At 33.6% G+C, this 23,481-nt stretch overlaps 2 protein-coding genes across 7 annotated transcripts; one reads left to right on the top strand and one right to left on the bottom strand.

Moving 5' to 3' along the window:
* Positions 1-1,929: 1,929 nt before the first annotated feature.
* LOC110828083 (acyl-CoA:lysophosphatidylglycerol acyltransferase 1) lies at positions 1,930-19,192 on the bottom strand. 6 transcript variants are annotated; one of them, XM_087347169.1, is made up of 8 exons: positions 15,011-15,089; positions 13,910-14,063; positions 13,618-13,826; positions 12,396-12,610; positions 10,645-10,781; positions 10,021-10,169; positions 9,543-9,694; positions 1,930-9,102 (listed from the first exon to the last, which is right to left on the bottom strand). In XM_087347169.1, the coding sequence occupies exons 2-8, from the start codon at positions 13,921-13,923 to the stop codon at positions 8,857-8,859; spliced, it is 1,122 nt and encodes a 373-aa protein (XP_087203295.1). In that variant the 5' UTR covers positions 13,924-14,063; positions 15,011-15,089; the 3' UTR covers positions 1,930-8,856. The 6 variants fall into 6 exon arrangements, with proteins under 6 accessions (XP_087203295.1, XP_087203294.1, XP_087203292.1 ...); XM_087347168.1 differs by having other exon boundaries at positions 14,932-15,070; XM_087347166.1 differs by having other exon boundaries at positions 14,841-15,070.
* On the top strand, positions 15,205-22,226 carry LOC110828080 (fumarate hydratase, mitochondrial). Its single transcript, XM_022060401.2, has 7 exons — positions 15,205-15,338; positions 15,521-15,646; positions 16,899-17,099; positions 17,744-18,182; positions 19,067-19,270; positions 19,700-19,992; positions 21,678-22,226. Exons 1-7 carry the CDS (start codon positions 15,222-15,224, stop codon positions 21,807-21,809), a joined length of 1,512 nt encoding a protein of 503 aa, XP_021916093.2. The 5' UTR covers positions 15,205-15,221; the 3' UTR covers positions 21,810-22,226.
* The last annotated feature ends 1,255 nt before the right edge of the window (positions 22,227-23,481 follow it).

Genomic DNA, 23,481 nt, shown 5'->3' on the forward strand with positions numbered 1-23,481 from the left:
CTTAAAATTATTTACATCCAAGTTGTTAAGTGTCCTACATATAGCAGCCATTCATGGTTTTGAGAAATGTCAAATTTTGTATAAAACAAATGACTTTGATTATTAATTTGTGCAGAAAGATTTGCACAAATATTTTCAAAATATTAATATATAGTCTACAGTAACATTCATATTCAATACTTATTCTTTTAAAAAATCTGATTACAAGAACTCACTTGAACTACATAACTATTATAAACATTTTATGAAGGGTTATTTTTATTAAATATGTTCAACTCAAATTGTACAGATATAGTTACCCTCACGAAGATATTAAACTTCCATTTTATTCTTCTTCTTCTTCAAAAACTAGTGTCAATGTTGTCTGAATTCTGAGACAAAATAACACAGATTTCATCTCCAAAATTCTTAATTCATCAGTATGATGAATAACAGATTAAAAATTGCCAATAAAATTTTAAAAAAAAATACAAAACAGGAACATGAATTCAAGTTTAACATATGTACTTTGTCTTCCATCACACTTCAAAATTCTACAGTAGGAATAGTAACCTCAGCAGGAATTTAGATGAAGAATAATAAGATAGAATTCTAGGAATGTCAGTCCCATTATCTGTGAGTGTGTGTACAAAACAAACTGTGTAAAAACTTGTAATGGTACTACACAGTTACATTTCAAATTCCCCATCAATTTATTTCGAAGACAGACAAGAGTTTCTACATTAAATAATCATACATAGTTTCTTTAAATCTCTTCAACTTCGTAATCTGTTGGATACATCCCATTCTATCATTGGTGCATGGTACTTTTAATAAAATACTCTATGCATGCCACAAAGTCTTTAATGAACACTGATGAGCCCTCATAGACACTAAATTTAGCTATATTTTCTGTGTATTGGTCAAGGGTCATTGCCAAACTTCCACCTGGTATAAATGATAAGCATGCAGGACTCATAAGACCAATTGCACGTGTTTTATTTATAGACTCGGCATCAGTTACTATGACACATTAGCAACAATTGGACTAAAATAGTGTTACAATGTTTTCATCTGCATTATCATTTAATATAGAAACCTCAGAGAATAGAAAAATAATTTCAAATGCAAACCTCAAAGGAAGTCAGACTTTTTTCTCCCAAAAAGATCAATTCCTTTAAAATGTTAAGAGTCAATAATTTTTTAGAGCTACTGCTTCTTTCTAATGCTTGTTCAAGTACTGATCGTGAAAACATAATAGCAAGTAAAAAGTGAAATGTGGCAGTAATCCTACGTTTAATTACACAGTTCTTTGTTCACAATAAGTCGCAAATCTACGCCAGTCACAAAAATATGGGATAAAAGTTTGGGCACGAGTTGAACAAAACACAAGCATAAATTTTGAATGTACATGTAGTAATCAGATATACACAAAGAAATTAAAGTAGACTATAACTTTGGTGTACAACATAGTGTAGACAGAAACAGCACCATTTCCTTACAGATGTTTATTATACATAGCATATTCTATAACTATTGCAGAATTGTGAAACTGTTTAAAACTATAATTACAGGCATAAATCTAGTTCTCCAGGCACCTGGCCTGACTAATGTGAACAGCAGCAAACAGCAGAAATGGCCAAAATTCTCAGTTTCTGAAGTCATATCCAAATCTGTAATATGAAAATGTTCTAAGACGTAGACAAGTAAATATCATTACTACATTGCAACTGAAAATGAGTTAGTTCACACATATACAGAGCTAAAACAAATAAGGATTTTAAAACATGCTGCAGAAATAAAATTAAGTGAGTGAATGTACACAAATAGTGATGTTACGCTTACATATTTCTATAATTTAGTGTTTTCCTTGTTAAATCCCAAATTTAATTTATTTTCAGCTGTCGTTTGGCCAGCAGTGTTATTATAAAGGCTAATCAAACAAACATGCAACCTATATTAAAATATTTATTGATGGTTACAATTCATTACAGTTTTATTAATATACACACAATATTTTTGTGACTATACAGTAGCCCACACAGGTCACATCATGTTACAACCTCCTTGCACCAGTTCATCAGTAATCTTTCAACAAAGTTCAGAAATTTATCTTTTACAAGTGCAATGAGTATTCACTGTTGAACACTACCTTGCATCTCATTGACTTTCCAGAATGAGTTTACAGATATATTTCCCAATTTTCCTGTGCCAAACTCGGTACCTGATCTGGTAAACAATTTCTGTCACTACAGAAAATATTTACTGGGTTGCATCAAAGATGAGGAATAGAGTGAATGCATGCATCACTGAATGTGATGGTCATTTCAAACACTTAATAATATTTTATTTTTTGACAAACAGAACATGCATCAGGAGAGGGTTGCATGACTTTTCAACCACCTTGTAGAAAGAAGTGTACACAATAAGAGTAACACCAAGTGCTACTTAAAGGATTTTGTGGGATGGCAGTTTTTCAATTCCATTTCATCCATTAATGAATATGGATAAACTTTCTGGTAAATATGGGGGAAACCCCCCCCCCCCCCCCAATTAAATTCTCAGTACCATTAAACTGAACTGCAAGTCAGTTTCTTATAATCATGTATTGTGGCAGAACCTTATTGTTTTAAATTCTATCGATATACCAATGCAAAGGCAACTACAAACTAAATAGTAGTGAAATTAAAAGAAGCAGAATGACATTCTGCCTCACTTCCAAGCACTGCTAGGAAGCCAAGGAATTACAACAAATATAGCAAAAATGACTCCTTAGAACCACAACAGTTCTTCATAAGTACCCTGTGCACATTTAGGAATTATCAACTGATACCAGCACAAAGCAGGCTACATTTACTTAATTAAAATTCAGAATATTAAAAAAAGTCTCAATTGTACCATGCTTTAAAAACCACACATATACTCACCACAAGTTACAAGGTTATGTCACATTACTAAATTCTTCATATAGCATATAAGTCACGTTTAAAATTCTTGCACTGAGGTAGAGAAATGAAGATCACTGTTTTGTTTTTTCATTTCTTGTAGAAGCAAGAGGTGCTACACCTCCATCCCATGCAAATAATGAAGTAAATAAACAACACTGATAAGTGGACTACACTTTGTCCATTAAAATATTTTAATAGTAGGAATGAGATATGAAAACAAGCAGTGTCACAGACTTTGAAAATGGTTGAAGTAATTGTATGAAGTTTATTTGTGACACAAAAGGTGTGACCTGCATTTGCATAAATTCAAAGCTACAACTTAGCTTCACACAAGGTGATAAGATGAAGACAAAAACAAAGCAAAGCAATAAAAGACATTACCAAATACACCATGGCTAATAAAAGATGCCATTTTAAAATCATCTTTTTTCCCTCCAAGAAATTAGAATTTAATATTTTCTGTACTTTGCTTTATTAGCAGAATATTTACAGTCTTCTGATAAATTGCACCACCATATTATCTAGAAAATGACTTCAGATGTCACAGTCAACAGAGAAAATAATGTAACATGATGAGGTAAAGTCAACTGTAGCAGTAAATCAGTTAATAGAGTATAAAAGTTTTTGGAAAAAAAACTCGTATTAATGCATAAATTTTAACACAGATATGTACAAAATAAATCAGTCAAGACTAGTCTTAAAAAGATAATACAAAATATGAAGTAGTATCATTTTGCATCAATTCATTTGCCACTTGCTGCTGGAAGTTCAAAGCATTTACCAGAAGGAAACAATGAAGTGTGTGTTTGGGGGGGGGGGGGGCATCCAATATTTTGAACTTAAAGACTGCCTTTTGTCACAAGCAGCAGTTTAAATCTCTGATAGACATAATTGTTGATGTATTGCAGTCTAGGCTCTAGTTAACAGTTTTGTGTCAAGTGATTCTGGCACTTGTTGGTCAATTTTTATTATGAGCCAGTAAGTGACACTTGGAGGTAGCCTAAAATATTGTACAACCTATCACATCTGGAGGACAACAATGTGGAACTCTACCACACTGTGCATTAACTCCTTGTAGCTGGTTAGATAAGCATTTCTCAAAATGGTGGACAGTTTGATGAAGACATAGATGATATGTTTTGAATTCCAGAAATAGCATCAAGAGAATTCTTTCTGTGAGGATGGACCAAAGAATACATTTATAAATCAGAACCAAGGACAATATGAAAGGTGAGGTTTACACAGCAATGTATATTCATTATAGTCTTTTGAGGACAGCATCATGTCAGGTAAAAATACCACTTTCACACTTTTCTAACACAATAAGACATGTACTGAACACCAAGGGCCATACTGAAAATGAACTTCATTGTTTTTAGTAATGTATCACATTACTCCTCAAGCATATCTGTCAAAATGCACTGATAATATTATAAGAGTGTGTGGACAGTGCTGGAACATGCAGTGAGCATAACTTTGTAATAAAGCTCTTTTACATGATTTAATTTTGTAAGAATGTAAATGTCATTAAATAAATTTCATTCCAGTCAAAGAAATGTTTTTACATATCTTTCCACTTACAAGAAATAAATTCAAACAGAAAAAAATCCTATATATCCAGCAACCATACAAATATGGAATAGAACAGATTTATTATAGAGTGCATATGTGCTACCACCGCAATCCCAGTTCATTGTTGACCCTTGGTTCATTCTCACACTAGTGTGATCCCAGGTCATTGTTGTGCCAGAGTATGTCCAAACAGTTGGAACCCTTAGATCTCATTGTTGTGAGAAGTGTGATAGACACACATGAGCCCATAAGTGTTCTTCACCCATGCTAGAGTATGAATAGCACCTAAAAATTGATGCCTTGTGTCTTAACACAAGTCCCACTTCAAAAAATACATTTCAGTTGTTTACATTTGAAAATTTAAAGCCTTACAGCAGAACAAGCACTTCACATTCTCAATACAAATGCAAGCTTTCAAGACAATAGTAGTCATGTTCCTTATTTGACCTGATATGCTATTAGAATTATGTTGTGTTTCTCAAACTTCGAGACAATCACTTATAGGCTTGAGACAGGCTACCTGGCACAATATTTGAAATCCAGAATCTGTCAAACTGAAAAGTATTTCAAACCTCCTGACTGGTTCTTGCAATTTTTTATATTTATAAGAAAAACACTGTCTGTGGTCACTTTTTATATATAACTGTTCAGAATACATTTCAGCCACAAATGATAACCTTATGTTAAGATTTAATATATAAAACATTCACAATACAGCAGATTAAATCAGTTTATTAATAAACTTGCATGTTTCAATTGATTACGATACTGCTATGATTCGCAGTTTGAGATCTTAAATGCACTACTCATTACCAAAAAGTGGTCATTTATGGTCAAGATAGATAATAAACAATTATTAAAAAAAGTGTTTATAGTACATGTTTCTACAAATATCATACCACAGGAGAACAGTAAATTATTTAAGAGAACTCTGAAATATGCACAAAAAAGACAGTCCATTAAAAGAAATGCAAGACTTAATGTGAACAAAATTTAAAGGTGTACATCCCTTAAACTGACAAATACTTTAAGAACTTTACTGTGAAGAGTATTTATACAACGTGCTAAGTTACTGTGTGTCTAATTCTCCAAATATCAGCAGACACTGCCTAACTGTACCACCAGTTTATATAATCTTAGTTTTAATAAAAGTGTTAAAAAATGAGCAATGTTTTAGGGGTCTACATTCTGGGATAGTTATAAAAAAGAGGGCAGATATTCAAGACATTCACTTCTGTTTCAATAATAAATACATTTATGAGTATCTACTGTTCACATCATTAATACCTGATTTCTGATCATCTATATACTAAAGCTCTGATCTCTTGTGGGGTGGGGGGAATATTCTAAATTTCAGTCTCTAAAATCTATGTTCCATTGTAATCCAAAGCAGTGATGGGGATGTATGGAGATTCACTTTTAATATTAGAGGGAAACTACTCTTACACTCACTTGGTCCACATATTGAGACACTGTGTACTAGGCCTGATCACCAATATCATGTATACTACTTTTAAGGCATTTTCAATCACCATTTTTCATTTTCCTTAAAATTGTATTATGCGTTTTGCTGAAAAGTCAAATGTTGATCACATGTATACATTCCATAATACTCTGAGGTTGTGCTGAAAAATATGGTGCATACAGATGAAGACTATTTTAAATATGCCACACTTGAAGATCGTGGAAGAAAGCCCCTCAAATCCAAAAAATTTCAGATTTCCCACACAATGCAAATGGCACGTATTCATAACCTCACATTTGGCAAGTAAATAATATAGCTGATGCCAAGAAAATAACATAAATTTCATGTCTTTTTAATGCAGACAACCTGAAAAATGATAATTCATGCTTGACTGGTAAATCAGGCCATCAGTGCGGCCCTCTATTATTAGTCCTGGGATCTTAAGACAGAAGGATTAAATATGTGAATAAAGTTTATTAAGGAGACATCCATCATGTGCATATTCATTCATATACATAAAATACACTTCAAAACATGTATTTTGTATGGTAAAAAATGTCAGTAGGAATTCCAGAGTGCCTCTTAGTTTGAGAAACACTTCAAAATAAATTCTACATTGCAATAATAGAACTAAATCATTTGGTATTAAATAAACTTAATTTAAAGTGGAATGTACATTTGTTTTCAAATAGAAAATTATGAAAAGCTAAAAATAAAGCCAATTAGCAACTAAACATTAAGAAATTAGTTTGCTACTTAAAATACTTGAGATTCCATGATCATTACTGAAAAGCACAACCAGACAGGTATGTTAGAATGACACACCTTATTCAGACATTGATTTTAATTTCAAATATATTATAGTAATTACCTGCAAAATATTACACAAAGAGCATATAAGGCAGACTGGGATAAATTTCCTCGCCAAGGCTTCACAAAGAAAATTAACTTTTACATGAATTATTTTCATAAAAGAAATGAAATGCAGCTGTTATGAAACTTACTGCAAAACATCACTAATTTTAATCAACAGTAAAACACTTCTATGTCAGTTTTATAAAGTGTTTTGAAATATTGTGCAAATTAAAAAATGTTTCACCATTAAAATATTCTGTAAATCACATAAGATTAAAATGGAATATGTTGATTTAATGGAAAATGCATTAGTACACAACCCAACTATTCCTAGAATGGAAATGTGTCACAAGAAATCTTGTTCAGAAATTAGTCCAGAATTGTAGCACTCTAAAATTTCTTCACAGCTGCCATTTTGTGTGATGTACTTAATTTCTAACTGCAGCTCACAACATGGTGTGACCTTTGCCAAAGGGAGAAAAATATTGAGCAGTTGAGAAAGCCAGCAGTGGACATTATCAAGTCTATATAATTTTTAAACCATTTTCATATGCAAGAGTTCTGAATAATTCATGAATATTTATTAAACAGGTTTGTATAATTTTCTCATATATGTTCTAACTTTTCCCAAATTGCAATACTTGGACTGTAACAGCTGCATTTATTACTGGCTCAATGAATTTGACTATATATTACACAGCTTTATTATAGTATAATATCCATGTGAATACATTTTGTTAGAAAGAAACCACTGACTGGTCAGGAAAAATTAATTAATCACATGACTTTTGTAGATAAATTAGTTACTGTGATTACTTATAACTTACAGCCTGCATAAATAATAACTAAGGCAGAACTGCATTTCCAACACAATCTTTTCTTAAAGACTGATTGATTAATCAATCAATAGTCAATGGAAATCCATTCTTTCATATACATCAGTCATTAATCATCTAAAAGATATAGTGGTAACCTATCAGAATAAATTGAACTATTCACATCCATTGCAGTGTGAAAATTCAAAGAGATATAAGTTAGCATCTGACATTTTAAGATTTAGTTAAAAACTCATATACAGCATATTAACAAATATGTTCACACTTCCCACTCAGTTACCTGCGTGTGTAACCCACAAAATTGCTAAAATGGGACAGAAGCAAGTTAATGTCGGTCTTCTGGACAGTAACACCGAGCAACTCGCAACTAGATAGCCATGAAGATGGAAGTAGCATTTTCCTCCAAAATGGTGATATCTACATACATGTAAACATGATGTTACTACCCAAAAGATCGACACTGATATCTTCACTGCTGCGAGAACCTCAAATCTCATGTAGGATAGAAGCATTTACAATGACATCAACAGCATAGCCATATCTTTAAAGCATGAATTTTGAATGATTTCTATAATAAAACGCAACACTGTTAAATTCATACCACTAAAACATTTCTCACATAAATATTTAATTTGGCAGCATTTCATTCCAAGTAAAGAAGTCTCATGTTTCATATAACTGCAAAAGTGTACTCTCTCAAATGTCCCCACTGCACCAAAGACTAAGTTTTTCCTACTGAATATACAATGCTGGCTGAGTTCTGTCACAGTAAATGAGACTGGAGCGCAATACTTCATCACCACAGCAGGTTGTACCATGTTGTAACGGCAGCCATATCACATATCTCACAGTCATTTGCACAATTTTCTTATAGGTTCATAATAGTTTTGAAGGTTTTCAGTGCACTAGAATGACAATAAACTGTTCCAAATGTGATTTTTAGGATTCAACATGAAACATAACTAAACTTTTAGGACGCTAATTTCATGACTAATAAATTCCTCTCAAATAAAGATTTAATTTCTTTTTGGAGCTGCATCAGACACAGAGTTACTACTCCTATAATTTGTGAAAGATAAATGAAAATACTTGTCTGAAAACAATTATAATTTAAACTCTAGGATGTTATTTATGCCCATATTTTAGTGATGCAAATAACTTTGAAATACTGCTGTTAAAGCTGATCTCAAATGTTTCAGTTTCAATACCAGAAATATGACACAACATAAGAGAGAAGCTGAAAATGGATGTAGCTTGATGTTATGAAGAAGAGATGGAGGATGGCAAACCGTAGGCAATCCTGAGAAACTTCCTGAGGAGGGATGGGAGAAGCACAGAAACCCTCTACAGGAAACTTGCCAGTCTTGTAGTAGGCATCAAGTAGCTCCTCTTTCTCCACAAAACGATCATACAACCATTTAGTCATGGCTTCATGGTCACGTGGAACCTGTAATGATATCGGTAATAATCTAAATGTTTGAATGACAGATATGCACCCCAAAACCAATTGCAACATTATACTGTATCAAACAACTTTTCAGCACTACATGCATGGTCAAAAGTCATCCAATAGACATGGTATATTCTAAAAGTGAAATATTAACAAACTATTCATAACTGAAAACATATGCATTTTGTATAACCAGCATCTTTCCTCCAGTCCCTTAAAATACACAAACAACAGAAAATCTTCTAATGCTATAAGTTTGTAGACTTTCTTATACAACCCAGAAGAAAAATATATCTGAAATATGGGGTCATGTTACTCTTCAACTTTACTAACTACCATGCAGGACACAGAATTCTTATATCTGAGAAAAATTCATTAATTAACAGCCACTTTGTTATTGTTTTATTTACTACAGCAACAAAAATATGAATTCTTACATCTCTGCATGGAAAAAGTCTGTAGAAGAGGAAAGTTTTGCAGGGCTTCCTGTAGCCAGTCACAATTGCTCCAAGATCAAGAGGTTTCCCTTCAGGATATGCTATTGTTATGTCCAGTACCCAGTTCACGTGAGTCGGACACACGCCCATACCTGTATATCGGCAAAGTACACAATGAGGCAAAAACAAGTTACAGAAACAGGCCATTCTCTGACAACATGTTCACATGCAACAACCATACAGAATTTCACAACAATGCAAATGAGGATCATTAACAGGCAAACCATTTTTTGACTTCAAATACTATCTTTAGCTTATTAACTGAGTAAAACTGCTAAATAATGGACATTTTTAAATGACTGTCATTATGAAGACAGAGACAAACATCAAATTCATGATAACTAATCTAACAAAAAATAAAAGTTTAGAGATGCCCTCTTTTTTAAAAAAATATTTAAACTCCACACATAATTCATACCATCAAAGTTCATTGTAGGATCTCTATTATTGTTGCCTCCTGAACCGCTACTCTTTTGTGGACCAACAATGTCTACAATAGTCTGAAGTGCCCCAACTCTCGGCAAAGATACATGCTGTAATATTGGCAGATTGTTCTTGATTGCAAACCTGAACAAGAAAACATAAATAGTTCACTTCACACGCTCTATGTACATAGTTATTAAAATAATAAAAGGGAGCAGAAGTTAATTATGACAATCATACCCATTCTTTACTAGTACATTCCTCTAACTGTTCCCAACACACACTATTTTTTTAACTTCCTTCGTGTGATGTATGCCCAAATTTTTAATGTTTCAAAAAACTAAATGAATTCAATAGTAATGTAATAGTAAAATATTATAAAAATGAATAGTAAATGCATATTTAATATCTGATGCAATATTTTTCCTATTTCTGTGTTTGCATCCCAATTACATTTGTGTTAATAACCCCCATAAAATGTTTCAAGTTTAATACCAGAATTCAATGGCCCCTAGAAAAATATTATAAGATATAATTGAAGGATTCAGGAAAAGCATGAGAATTTTGTAGTGTGGACATCATCAACTGTCATCTGCATTAGGAAAATATTTCTCTTTACCTCTGGCTAGTTTCTCTGCGCTTCCTAAGAAATCCTCCCTCTGGAAAGAGTACCATCCACTTACGTCTGCGAGGAATGTAAGAGTCACGCAGGTGTTTAACAAGAGCTTGCAGAGATTCACCACGTTTGTCTTTACCCTTTAAAAAAAACAAGAATAACAAATCACTTTCAAGATTTGAGCATTACTTAGCCTCTAAACACAACAAATTCAGATTAAGTATTAACGAAATGCTACATTACAAAGAACCTGTATAAAAAATTACAAATTCACTATAAATTACAACAAAACCACAGTAAAGTATACTTATTTTATAATAAGTCTACCAATATTTTTAATATTTTCATTACTTCTCTAATTAAATTTTACCTTACAAAACTATGAAGCATGATGCCTAGTCTAGAGAGGGTACCACACTATATTCAATTATTTCAAGGTCTTTAATAATATCAGTACAAGAAGGGAACTTAACGTAAGTTATAGAGATTCAGGTAGTCGTGTGGGGACAATAATTTATTTGCAATTTCACAACAGACCAGGGGACGAGTAATGAAGGAAACTACCGTGCATTTCAAGGTCAGTCAGTAACCAAAAAAACAGCATCAGTTTTTTTATGAGAAACAGGATACCACAGATACATGAAATTACAGTTCAGTGATTCTGTGAAAATGTTCCATTGCAGCATCTATGGCCTCCATTTAAACTACTACGAGGAAATAGATAAATACCACATAACAGGACAACAAAAAAAGTGAACTGTGATTATGTATGAAAAACAGTGGATGACCATCGGCCTCTTCGGTTTATCTTAACCTCATGTCCAAAGTTCAGAGATGATTTGATACCCCACGTCACAAAATTCTTGTCAGCAGTCATATTTATTTTGCAGCAAATAGCCACTTACACTTAAACCACAAAGAAGCAGTGCTTTTTAGTCAAATTCATAACTAATAATTGTGAAAATGCACCTGTTATCTTTGTCCTATCTATCTGTATGCAAGGAACCATTCAAGAAGTGCGAATATATTTTCATGAAAACTGATATTAAGAAGTTCTTCTAAAATAATCTCTCAGGCCGGCCATGGCACCTACTCAAAGGCCAGACACCTTTGACATCACTGGCACCATTCGTAAAGATCAGATTTTGGCTGATGTGCCAGCATTCTTATGCTATGCATATATTTCCTACTTCATTTTGTAGAAAAAGAAACATTTGTACTTGAAGATTTACGAACAAAATTTTAACATAAACAAAGTCCATACTTAAGTAATAAGTTCTTCCTACATATAGGTCTAATATGTTAAATTCAACAAGACTAGAAAGGTGTAATTGGAGTGGTTGATGTTGATACTAAACTAATATGGAAGCTCCCACTCTGGTAAGATACAGAACCAGTAAAGAAAAGTAAACTGTTTTCACCACTGCATGAAAGAAAGTTGAAAGATCTCTCAGCTAAATGAAGTAGGAGTACCAAAACTGAACATCAAGACACTGGCAATGACATCACATATACAATGACATAATGACTCAATGCTGAATATTAATCAAACAAGTGACTGACATAATAAATTACTGATCATTTAAAATTATACAAGAAAAGTAATGAAAACAATACAACAGAAATTAACTATTCAATGTATCAAAAGATAAATCATAAACATACACTGACAGAACACATATTTTTATAGAGAATAATGCTACTTTTCATTAACCCTTGTTTCAAAAACAAAGGAGACAGACAATATAACTTACCGAAACAATAAAAAAATCCTCATGAAGTATGGAAACTATTCCAAAGTTTGTGTACTTGAAGATTCTATCCATTATCCACATAAGATTTGGCAGGACATTTTTCTTTGTGTTGAATGTTGCCATTAAGAGTGGCACATCCGCAGTTGATTGATGATTAGCTATGACTAGTGTACGATCTTCTAGGCAAATCCTAATATCATCCCCTATCTCTACAACTACAAAAAAAGAGAAGAAAATCCATACTTATTTACAGACAGAAATTGTATTATGTCTAAAATAATGTAATGCCTTCACTTGTTAAAAACAAAAAATGAAAACTGATAAAATATTATAACATATTTACAAAATAAGGGCCCATTATTTCCTTGTTGAGAAAGTCAATTATGCAGACAAAATAGTTAGCACAATTATTTAATCTATGTGTTCTTAGTTGGTAAGTCTCTGTGCGCTCTCACCTGCTTTTACAGACTAATTGGCTCTATAATCTAGTTTCAAAGCACAATAACCTAATTTGTCTTTCATATGTTCATGCCCATGCAAGGTTACTTTGTGGAAACATGTTACTTATTTTTTATTACATTAATGCAGGAAAGAATACTGAAAGAACGTTTTAGCAAACTGATACAAGTACTATTCCACATCGTCTCTATATACTGTCAATTCCTGCATAATCAGAGAAGCAATCAAAATAACTAAACACCCTCACAACTACAACTGTGAAGATGGTTATAGGTTAAGCAAGGACTGACTTCACCTGTTGTCACCCAGCTACTGACCCTACCTCCACTATCCATAAACACTGATTAACGTTCCTCTCCAAAACATGAAACATTCTTCTCACCTCCTCTCCTTGCATTATGCCTCAAAATTCTTTCCTCTCACCTCTTATGGCCCTAAGACTCCTCTAATCTCTTCTCCTTCACCAGAACCTCAAAAGGGCTAAGAAATCTGCTCTCCCATTGGATAGTGGCCCACTCCACCAATCAGAACCATCAACTATAATTCACCACCTATACCTACCCTACATAAGGCTTCCAGAACTGACCCCAGTATACACTCACCCTGAAGATGGCAACTGTAGTTATTGCCAAAATATTGGTTAATATGCAGCATTCCGCATAGCTCACACCAAAAGCCAAAGTTACAAAACTGTACTAAGTTTTCATTATTGAGTATATTTTAATATTTTCTAACTAATAACTTTATAATGATTCAAACTCACTGTCATATCCTGCTGACCAGCTCCACATGCTGACCATTGCTAGCAACCAATGAAAAAAATGGCCTTCTATCTTCCAATATAAGTCGGGGTGGTATCTCTTAAGTGGAAAAATCATCACCATCCATACAACATATGTAGGGATGCAATAAACATTGTTCAATATGACAAATATGGTGCGCAGGAAACATTTACACAGGAATGCAATACAGCTGAAACAGATTACATAAATTAATTCTGAAGAATACCAAACAATTCAAGTAAATACTAATATGGAAGTAAATTAATTTTTTACCTAATAAACTCCATTTTGATGCTTTGGCAATTAACATAAGGTTAAAGTGTTATAATAATATTTAGGCAAGATTATTCCTAAAATCTTCACATCGATAGTCTCAAAGTTACTTTACACTCAAGAGGATTTAAACTGGCCATGTTGATAAATGACCCTATAACAAAAAACATAAATATGTAAACATTAGCAATTATATGTGTAAAACAATACAATTTAATCTTTGTAAATGAACATAACAGACATATTTTCTTGAAGATTGTTGTCATGTGGGCTGCAGCACCATGTAGTCTGGTAGAAGTGTACCATCATTTCACAGGTCATTGCTGCCTCCATCATCAGGGCGAGTTTTATAATGGAAGCAGCAAATACCTCTGAAACGTTGATAAATTTCTATCAGACTACACAGTGCTACAACCTGGAAGACAGCCATCTTCGGATACATCACTTTGAAAACCTCAAATCCTATAAAATATTTTCTTATTCTCAATCATTGTGCTTTGGTCAGCATCTACTGATAAAGCACACGAACACCCTACATTCTTAAATTGACCAATACTTAGCACTAATTGTAATAAACAATATAATTTAAGCCCACAATCAAATTTATGAGTCCATTATAAGCTTTCTAATACAGAGCTAAAACAAATGCACAAAGCTACATATAATACCTGTTAAAGAACCATGAATATAGAAAATCTATATTTCCGTTTTCATATAAAAATAAGGCAAAATAATTTTTATTTAAAAAATAAAATATGAATAATGAAAATAACCATAAATATTATCACAAACAAAACCACGCTTCACGACACATCTTTGGCAAATTAAACTGCTCATGTGCGTGCCTGTATCCTGCATGTCTTAACACGAAGTTCGAAACCGAGTATGAACCAATAATTTTATGTACTATCGCTGATTATTACATTCTTGCCTTTATCACCACTATTACCCCCATGCCATCACCTATTACTGAATTATATTCTCAAAAACTGTACTTCATTTGTGAAGCAACAATACGTTACATCAAAAACTTTAATATTCATCATGAAATCCACATTATTTAACACTAGTGACACACATATCACACATAATCATCAAAACCTGTAGCGAATGCAAAATATTCGTTCTCCTACTGCCGACGTCGGCAGTGGTGCCATCTTCAGAGTGTCATGGCGTCAACCATAGGTATCGTAATTTTCACCAGTATTCGGATCTCCTGATTGTCTACTGCCCACAATCTTACGTCATATACCGATCTTGCCGTTTCGAGTGGTCTATTTCACAGGAAGGAGGAGGGTTTAAGCGGAGCAATATGACTTCTACAATTATGCAAGTTTCTCGAACAGGGAGAAAACTAGCGGTGCAGGCGGAGAGATTATATGGGGGAAAAGTAAAAATAATATATAACGTACATCAAATAGCAAGTATGGTGAGTGAACAACAGTATTCCGGTATGCTATCAGTTGGGTACCAAAAATAGAAGAGATCAAATGGTGAAGTTATTTATAAATTTCAATTGCATACTGATGAATGATGAAAAGTGGCAAAAGCTAGAATTTCCATGTGACCCAAACTTCGTAACAGTTATTGCATTATTTTATTTTAAAACAGGCAAACTTTAGAACTGAGAAGGACACCCTTGGTGAAGTGCAAGTGCCGGTTGATAAGTATTATGGCTCACAAACGGTACGATCAATCAAAAATTTTCCCATTGGCGTGGAAACGGAGAGGATGCCTGTAAGTATTTCATGTCCTTATATGTTGTATTACCGTACAATAAACATAAATATTAAGTCTTTATATCCCAAAATCTTGTTCTAACGAATTATCCTTTCGCTTCAGTCACCAGTAGATGTGGCTTGCCCAATGCGTCAACATTTGTAGCACAGACCATCCTTCCTCACATTTGTCATTAAGTATACTCTCCCTCCATCACAGTTCTGGGGCATGTTAGTTGCACACCTAATTAACATATAACAAGGATCCATAATTCTGAACTCTGACAAAAGACATAATTACATGATGTAAATCTTTAGGTAAAAATTTGTGTTATATCCTTCAGGCTTTCTTAAAACTTCAACAAAATGTGTTTAAGTGGCATATTTTATGATGTGGTAATTATGTTTAAGTGACGAAAGGGCTAGAACTATCTGAACAGGACAAGTGTGTCGGTTGTAGGGGAGATGTTTGGCCTTTCATTGTGTGCATAATTCAGTAAGTATTAAAGTTCAGGGGCTTAAATAGGACTGTGACATACATCACCCTGACAAGATTCCAAACAGTTAAGAATGTCATTTAATCATAAGAAGAGAACCAAGTCTGTGTTAAGATAAGTAATTGATGGCCCTTTGAAGTGTTATAATTTAGCTTTATGATACAAGAATTCAGGCCTATTTTTGCTATTTCTATACCATCTTGAAATTATAAATTAGTTATGGATATTCACACAGGTATTGGCAGAATTTTACCTAAGTTGCCATTTATCAACCTTCAGAATAATAACCCTAGTCGATTTTTGAGTATCATACACAAAACTTTTGTATCTTTTTAAAGGCTTAGATTGTGAACTGTGTTCGTGTAGGTTATGATGCTGTTGTAGGTGTTCACCAAAGTTTCAGAGGAACCTTCATCTTTAGGCACTTCTGCCAAATAAACAGAAGCAATACATTTTTTAAAAAGTTGGTGAACCTCTACAAGAAGACCACAGTCCACAGTTATGCTGCTCTGAAAACATATATTTTTTCTTTCCCAGTATATTCTATTCAGTTTATTGGTGAAATTTATAATTCTGTCATTTCGGGTTTTACGTAGCAAACTGTGAACTCAATTTTTTGCTTCTCCTGTTAATTGTAATGTCACAGTATGTAGCAGTAATAGAATTGAAAGAAATAATGTAACACTTTGTAGTAAGCCTCAGAGTTAATGCTTAAGCAGTTATTATTTGAAAGAAGTAGTGATAAAATGGGTGGTGATTGATGTTTTATCACAGTTTCCAATAATTACTGCAATGGGCATTCTGAAGAAAGCTGCTGCCATTGTCAATAAAGATTATGGTTTAGATCCGAAGATATCTGATGCTATTTCCAAAGCTGCTGATGATGTTATCAGTGGAAAGCTGTACAATGATCATTTTCCTCTTGTGATATGGCAGACCGGATCAGGTACTCAGACAAACATGAATACAAATGAGGTAAGGCTGTTACATTACAAACAGTATGTGTTGTAGGAGAAAATTGTCTCTGAAAACTTTCTCATTTTGTAAACTGTAGATTCAAAGTTAAGAGATTTGGTGAGATATCAGTGAAATAAAAAGGGATGTCTCTAAATAGATACATTGATGTGTCACAGTCAGTGCTACATTAATTATTATATTGGAAGTGTGTTACACTGTATCATATTGCAGTAATATACCATTTCTCCATATATATGTGTATATGGTTTTGTTTTAGATTGATAGTTTATTAGGAAATGTGCCTCAAAAGTGGAGTGATGATTCCAGAAACACTGATCTAGCTAGATTATGGCCAACTATAGTATTGTTGGTATTAAAATGTCTGATGATTTCAGCTTTTTAAATATCATATTATATGATATGATACTTGATGGATGTGTGAGTTAATAAAGATATACCATAGTTCCTAAATTCCACTTTCCTAGAAATTGTTGAATCACATTTTAACACATTTTTCTTTATTATGGAATGTAAGACAGTGCCCTATGTTTGTAAAGCAACTGAAAGCAATATTATCTTGTCTCATAGTCATGAAAATATAGTTTATTATTATAGACATTGATAACATTTTTATGTGCTATTAAATTGTTCTTTCTTGACAGGTCATCAGCAATCGTGCCATTGAAATCCTAGGTGGCAAGCTTGGTTCTAAAACCCCTGTCCATCCAAATGACCATGTCAACAAGAGTCAGAGTTCAAATGATACTTTTCCCACTGCTATGCATATTGCTGTAGCATTGGAGGTTCATAATACTTTGATGCCAGGTCTAGATGTGTTACAGAAAGCTTTGGAAAATAAAGCAAAAGAATTTGAAACTATCATTAAAATTGGGAGGACTCATCTTATGGATGCAGTGCCTATAACATTAGGTCAAGAGTTTAGTGGTTATGCAACACAGATGCAGTATGGAATTGATCGTGTGAAGGATACGCTACCAAGACTTTACCAGTTGGCTCTGGGTGGAACAGCAGTGGGTACTGGTCTCAATACCAGGATTGGGTTTGCTGAGAAGTGTGCTAGCAAGATCAGTGAACTTACAGGTAAAATATGCCAGTTTAGGTTCACGCCTTCCTATAAAATGTACTGTTGCACATTAATCCATACTAGGCCTTCAAGCTTTTCTGTGTTCAATGACAAGTCTTATCTGTGCATGATTCAGTTGTCTGTATGTTGCAGTAACATACTGCTGAACTTTTAACCCTAGGCTTATAGAGAACTGACAATCCCATGGTATGGGGATTCAAATCTCCTGTTCCTATATGTTAAGGTTTGAATACATTCTTAGATATTGGTATGGTTACGAAGTCAGAAAATTAATCTAGCAGCAGAGCTGTGCACAGTAGGCTTGGCTTCGTACAGAAGGGTCTGTGTATGCCCTGTTCATTATTAACATTCAGTATAACATTTCCCTGTTATAAGCACAGTATGAGCAGTGTGCATGTAACAGAGGAGCAAACACTGCTGCACAAAATGATACGTGATTGGCGACTACCTTTTTTCTATCCCATTCTGCCTTTATCGCTACTGTTTAGCGTGTGTGTGTGCGCTTGCACACATACTTGTGTGTCCCTGCGTGTAGAAGATGGTATAAAAGGTGGGAAGGTCAATTCAGAACACAAACCACAATCAGAATTATGTGAAAAACTAAAGTCAGCAGTGATGGTGGTCATGATATGTTAATTTACTACCAGAAAATTAATGTGAAATTGTGGTAAATAGTCAATTTGATTAGAGATAATTAACATCTTATGTAGTAATAATAAGCCAAAACTTAACATTTCCCACATAATGCTAAAGTTTTGGGCATTTGAATATTCTTCCAATGCCTTTCAAAGGATGACATGATGTTTTTAAAGCAGTTGTTACCTAAATTTGTAGGATACATGCGGCAATATAGTAATATAAAATATTTGTGTCTTACCAGGTCTTCCATTTGTTACTGCTCCAAACAAATTTGAGGCTTTGGCTGCACATGACTCAATGGTAGAAGTTTCTGGTTCACTCAATACTATTGCTTGCAGCTTAATGAAGATAGGCAATGATATCAGACTCCTTGGATCAGGACCAAGATGTGGTCTTGCTGAAATCATGTTACCAGAAAATGAACCTGGAAGCAGTATCATGCCAGGTGTGTCTGAAATTGCATTATTGACAGTTCTGTGCTATTTTTTCTTAAGAACTCAAGTTTTACAAAGTGTGTATCATTAAAACCCATGCACCACATTTTGTTGGAACATGGCATTTTGTAAGCCCAGAAAAATGTTGGTGATGCATGGAATTTCATAGAAGTATTGTCATGGAGGATTTTCTTTGTAAGTTGTCCAATGTCTGACTGATGCCATGGAACAGAGTCTTTGAGAAGTTAAGAACTCTCTGTTTTGCAGTGATATATAAGCATTTACTCAGATACTCAGTAAGTTTTGACTGAATCTTGTGTTGTAGTTTAGTTTTAAATATGCTGTTATTGAAGATATGTTTTCTAATTTTGTTCATCACACATTAAACAGCAGTTGAATCTTTTTTGTACTTAATATAGTGTTTGTTGTCAATTTTTTAGGCAAGGTGAATCCAACCCAGTGTGAGGCCATTACAATGGTAGCTGCTCAGGTTATGGGTAATCATGTTGCTGTCACTGTTGGTGGCAGTAATGGACACTTTGAGCTTAATGTCTTCAAGCCACAAATGGTTTCAAATGTTTTGCGTTCAATACGACTTATAGGTGACAGTTGTAAGGCATTCACGGATAATTGTGTGTCAGGCATCAAGGCCAATGAAGATAGAATTTCAAAACTTCTGAATGAATCGTTGATGCTGGTCACAGCCTTGAATCCACACATTGGTTATGACAAGGTAGGTATTGTTTTATGCAAATAGCTCAGAACTATATTAAATATTGGGAGAGAGAACCTGATATTTTATCATGCCTCCAGATTTTCAGCTACAGTAATGAAATTTTACAAGTTCTGAAATGTACAAAACCAATATGTATCATAGTATAACATTATGTACAACTGAACATCTCTAAAACAGCCTGAATTAAATTAAAAAGTTTCCAGTGGAACCACGGTTCCGGAGAATCTGACGTAAATACGTCTCTGTAATGTAATGTAATAATTCTTACATAAGATAAGTACTTGTGATATTGTAAAACGTTTTTACCAGCACAAATTTATCTAGTCTACGACGCACTTCTTCTACAGGCGATTCACAGCTCAGCTCTTTCTGCAATAACAAAAGCGGATTGTTGACGGCAGTAATGTAACACAACAATGCCGAGTAGATGACGTAACAATTAGTTTCTTAGGTAACATAATAGGAGTTCATATAAAAGCTGACCATTGTTGTTGGTCCATATTTTCACATTGTTGATATGGATCTTACACAACTTCGTTACACATCTTAGTTACACTTTTTTGCCGAATGACCATTCTGCATAGACGTATTTACGTCAAAAAACTGTTTCAAGCAGAAACTGTTTATGTGGTCCTTAGAATTGAGTAAAGACTAATGTAAAATGGCCTTTTTAAGAAATGAAAACTAGGAGCACAAAATAATTTAAGGAACACGTCTTAGTAGAGTGGTTAGCAATCCTGCTTCATATTCAGAATGTCCTGGGTTCAAATCTCAGCCCAGAGACTGACTATCACAACAGGTTTTTTATATATATATATATATATATTTGTTTTGTATCTTATATGTGTCATGTTTGTGTTTGATTAAATATATTTATTTTGTACAGTCTATACACAAACGTTTGAAGTTTATTGGTGTTGTAAAAAACTTATATAATATTAAAACATTTTATTGTGTAAAATATTATATTAGCGCTCTTAATCGTAAATACGATTTTACATTATATTTTTTAGCTCTTTTTATTAAAACGACATGTTTCGACGGGTAATACCGTCGTCTTCAGGTTTTTATCAATTTAAAATATTTTAAAAACTATTAGATATTTAATGCAATATATTATAATGATCCGTAGTTCTGTTTGTAGCTTTCCATTTTCATGGTAAGTTGCTTATTGTAGTCAGACGTTATATTTATCTGTGGAATTAATGTTTAATTATTTTCTTGGAATGAGTATGAATTGACATAGGAAATAAATAAATAAATAATCGTATAAATATATATTAAAGTCGTAAACGAGGAACATACAGGTTTTATTGTAGTTCTTGGTCCCTCCATCAAACATCACAGTCAAGTGATTTGCTCTCCTGCTTTGTATTTGGGAGTTCTCTGGTTCAAATCTTGGGCTGAAGACCATTTGTCCCGACTGAGGTTTTTGTGGTTTTTTCTCAGTCCCTTCAGGCAAATGCCAGGATAATACCTAAAATTAGGCCATGAAAGTTTAATTCCATAGCCTTTCTGATTAACAATTGATTATCCTATCATTTAACACTATAGTTTGAGCTGTTGACAATTGTGTTACATAAAAACAAAGAAAACAAAATCAAGGCAGTACTTGATTAAAATCTTAAATTAGGCCACCAGGTAGCAGAATGTAATAGAATAATGACCCTCCACTGTTACAGGCTGCTACAATTGCGAAGACTGCACACAAGGAAGGTACTACACTGAAGGAAGCAGCATTGAAGCTTGGTCTTGTCTCAGAAGCAGATTTTGGGAAATTTGTGAGACCTCAGGATATGCTGGGACCCAAGTAAAACAGCCTGAGAAGTCTAATGCATATGCATAGTACCTGAGGTTTTGCCGTGTTCTGCAAATTTAAATTTTCTGCATACCGACATGTTTCTTCAGTCAAAAATACAGGCTGTCTCTCTTTCATTGCAGAAATATAGAGTGCAGTGTTCAAGATAAAAGATAACAGTCGCGGTATTGATGTTTTCTTCTTCTTCTTTTGCATTATTAAATAAATAATTTGAAGGCTGGACAAATACAGAATTTAAAGAAAAGTTGTTGTGCAATTTCATGTCTGATATTTTGCATTCCATAAATTGGTTGTCATTTTCTTCCTTTATGCTTTGTGTCTGATGACAATAATAAATATTTTATTATAGTTTTGTATAGTGTGTTTGGTAATGTAAGAGATATGATTGGTGTTAAATTATTTATATTTCTTACTAATGTTGCTTATTATCTTTTCTCTATTGTGTCCTGTTATGAAATTAGTTTTGCTGGGCTGGCATTACAACATACTTAGTATGAGAGATTGTTTCTTTAACTAGCCCATTGATCTTGGATTCACAGGCACAGGTGTACTTCAAGGGTCATAAAGGAATTCCAGTGTGAATTTAATTTAATCCATTTTGCTTAAGTATTGGATGACTACAGGACAGCCACCTAAAGAAACAGAGAGTATAATCTCAGCTGATTGTGTTGTATCTTTCACTGCTATGACATACGGAGATAAAATATTTGAATACTGTATGTCAGAGCACAGTTTAACAAAGAAAACTGTCACTTAAATATAAATATTTTCTGCCACATTCAAACATTTTTAAATGTACTGTACTCTTATTTATGCACACACTGTGAAGAGTGGTGCCAGTTAGATTGTGTTAGGAAGCACACAGAAGTAATACTTGGCAACTGATTGAAATACTAGTGCCTTGCAGAAAACTGGCAAGAGTATTTAGCTTAACTACATTGCGTCTTTATTGTACATTTTGTATTATGTAGCACTGACGTAATGGATGCATTATTATAAATTTGTTATATTGTTGTATAATCTTGGCTTTTATGGTAAATTTGACATGGTAATTATTTTAAGAAATATTCATTTAAACTATTCTTGTACACACATGGTTCCCAGGAGCCAAACAGCCCATTAGAAAAATTTGAGAATTGCTTTATAACACATGTTGGAATGAACAAGTAGAGTAACTTGCTAAGTTGATTCACCATGATCTGTGTTTATTAAATACAAAGGTTGAATCTCCATGCAAATTCTCGTTAAGTGTGTTCTAGCATTGTAGGTGTTACATGGTTAGTCACAAAGTCCACATGACGTTGCAGATCAGAAGACCCATATCGACAGCATTGCTTGATTTGTGTCTGATTTAACATATGTGAGAGTGGTTTAAATTTCCTTGATCATCTTTTCACTTTGTAATCAGTTTATCATAATATTGAAGCATTTTCATGTGCTATCTCCAATACCTGAAATTAACACAGTTTATTTTTGTGAGAAGTAACGTTTTGTTTCTCATATCTGTTGTGGATGATGCTTAAAAGGGGTTCTTGTGCATATCAGTTTTCATAAGTGTGCAATTCAGATTTGAGTTGCTAATTTACACTTGCACCAGTCTTGACATGTGGATCCTGGTTGCAGAAGAAGGTAAGTTTCAAACGAGCCTATGAATAAGATGATCTTGA

The sequence above is a fragment of the Zootermopsis nevadensis genome, unplaced genomic scaffold, assembly GCF_977971745.1.
Source record: "Zootermopsis nevadensis isolate Lab colony 2312 unplaced genomic scaffold, Znev_1.0 Znev_ptg000011l, whole genome shotgun sequence".
NCBI classification, from domain to species: domain Eukaryota; kingdom Metazoa; phylum Arthropoda; class Insecta; order Blattodea; family Termopsidae; genus Zootermopsis; species Zootermopsis nevadensis.